The following is a 2,105-nucleotide window of genomic DNA, read 5'->3' as shown; positions in this document are numbered from 1 at the left end:
AACATCATTACTTTTCATGCATGGAAGACACTTAATGTTTACAGCATTTGACACATCAGTGAGTGTGTTTTCGTAGTTAAATTACCTTGTTGGTTTCCAACGACCTGGAATTGTTAGCTAAAACACAACATTTATATCATTTTTGTGTATTTTCTATTTCTTTTAAATCTGTTTCTCCCCTCCAGGTAGATCGACACAGACTTGAATTTTACAACATCGTCTCTTCTTGCTGTTTGTTTAGAAATTTTTTTTCCCTTTTTTTTTTTTATCTATCTATATCTTTCGGGCTGTTCCATTAATTCTGATTTCACTCACGACCTGCCTGCTGATAGGTTAAACCCTCCATTTAAATTAACCCTCGATGGATATTTCAATGGATCTAACCCGTTGTGTAAGGCTTTGTCTTTTATCCAATCAGGATGTACTTAAGTGTATTTGAGAGAGTTAAGCCGGATAATTTCTCTTCCTCAATGTCCTTAACCTTTTTGCTTGAGCATCTCTTCATCATCATTTTCTTAATAACAGGACACAACGTAGTGTCTATAAAATGAGATTGTTCTTAATATTTGAACGCAGGTCCGGTGGTCATCAGTCCAGAATTTGACTTGTTCATGGCTAGTACAACACTAGAGATTTATTGTATCAGGATCCACACTAAAATATTAAGACTGTGGAGTTTAAGAGAAAACTTTAGTCTTGGAAAAAGAGATGAAAGTTAATACAGGAGGTGAATTAATCCCTGTATTAAGCACTTGGAGTTGTTAATCGATTCCTAATTTGACTTGAGTAAAGGTGTGACCATAACATATTTAAGTACAGGTAGACATAACCTGTGCCATTCACACATACACAAGCATACCATTCAAACACATGTCAAATTGCAAAGCAGACGGATCAAAACTAAGGTAAGTCTTCCTCAAGTGTCAGTGGTAAGTATATACAGTTTTAATGAGCATTATTGAATAAGAATATTAATAATGATATAATTAATAATAATAATGATGATGATAATAATAATAATAATAATAATAATATTAATAACAATTATTATTATTGTTATTATTATTATTATTATTATTACTATTATTATTATAGTTAGTCTGATCAATATTAAGGCAAGTCTTATTGTATCTTGATGCATGGTAGTCTAGTCCTCAGATGTCAGTGTTAAGTATATACAATTTTTTAAATAAATACTAAAGGAAAAAATATTAATAATAGTAGTAATAATAATAATAATAATAATAATAATAATAATAATAATAATAATAATAATAATAATAATAATAATTATTATTATTATTATTATTATATCGTATGTATTTATATGAAATATTGTGGTAGGCCTATATAACCTATTTTGTCAGATGATATAAACAGACTGATGTACCATATTACAATTTACATATTGCTTTACCCATAACCCTTAGTTACAGAATTATCCACAATGACCAGTCTAACGGTGTCTTTGGCCGTACTTGTGTTTTGTGCTATTTTCTACTCCACCGATGCAGGTTGCAGATATGCGTGTGAGTAAGAACACTTAAGTAAGAATTAATGTCTGCCAAAACCCCCTTGATGAAATGAAATTTGTGCATTAGTAATATGTCAAAATAATAACTGGTATAACTGTTATCAATATATAGGCACACTAAACAAAACAAGTTGATTATCACAGATTTATATTCTACTACATAACTTGTTTAAAGGGTATCATTTTAATAATGTAATTAGGAGGAAAAATAAAATGTACTGTTAATTAAGTCAATTAACTCATTACAAAAAACATTTATTTAACTATATATATATAATTATATATATAACTATATATATATATATATAATATTGAAGGAAGTTAGCCGTAAACACTGTTGAATAAATATAATATAAATCATCAAAGGTACATATACAGTGTTTAATAAGGACGTGATGGAACATCGTAGGCTACCCTGTAGCTTTTCAACGAATAAAGTCCTATGAAAAATCATTGTGTAATAAAATTCCTTGGACGGGATTCGAACCTGCGACCTCTCGCCGACAAGGCGAGCGTCATAACCACTAGACCACGAAGGCTTCATGGTTGAACAAGTCCAAATACCCGTCGG

General features: G+C 30.2%; 1 protein-coding gene across 1 annotated transcript in view; it reads left to right on the top strand.

The window, feature by feature from the left end:
• The first annotated feature begins 570 nt into the window (after window positions 1-570).
• Window positions 571-2,105, top strand: part of LOC117114719 (beta-microseminoprotein-like) — a 2,526-nt gene continuing 991 nt past the window's right edge. The window contains exons 1-2 of the mRNA XM_033258442.1: window positions 571-905; window positions 1,431-1,529. Of these exons, the coding sequence (XP_033114333.1) occupies window positions 1,448-1,529 (82 nt within the window). The 5' untranslated portion in view covers window positions 571-905; window positions 1,431-1,447. The remainder of the gene's footprint in view (window positions 906-1,430; window positions 1,530-2,105) is intronic.

This window comes from Anneissia japonica, unplaced genomic scaffold (genome assembly GCF_011630105.1).
Source record: "Anneissia japonica isolate Jap-2015-1 unplaced genomic scaffold, ASM1163010v1 scaffold287957_len1322810_cov207, whole genome shotgun sequence".
NCBI classification, from domain to species: Eukaryota; Metazoa; Echinodermata; class Crinoidea; order Comatulida; family Comatulidae; genus Anneissia; species Anneissia japonica.
The sequence above is the reverse complement of the archived record's forward strand: the minus strand, read 5'-3'. Positions and strand labels throughout refer to the sequence as shown.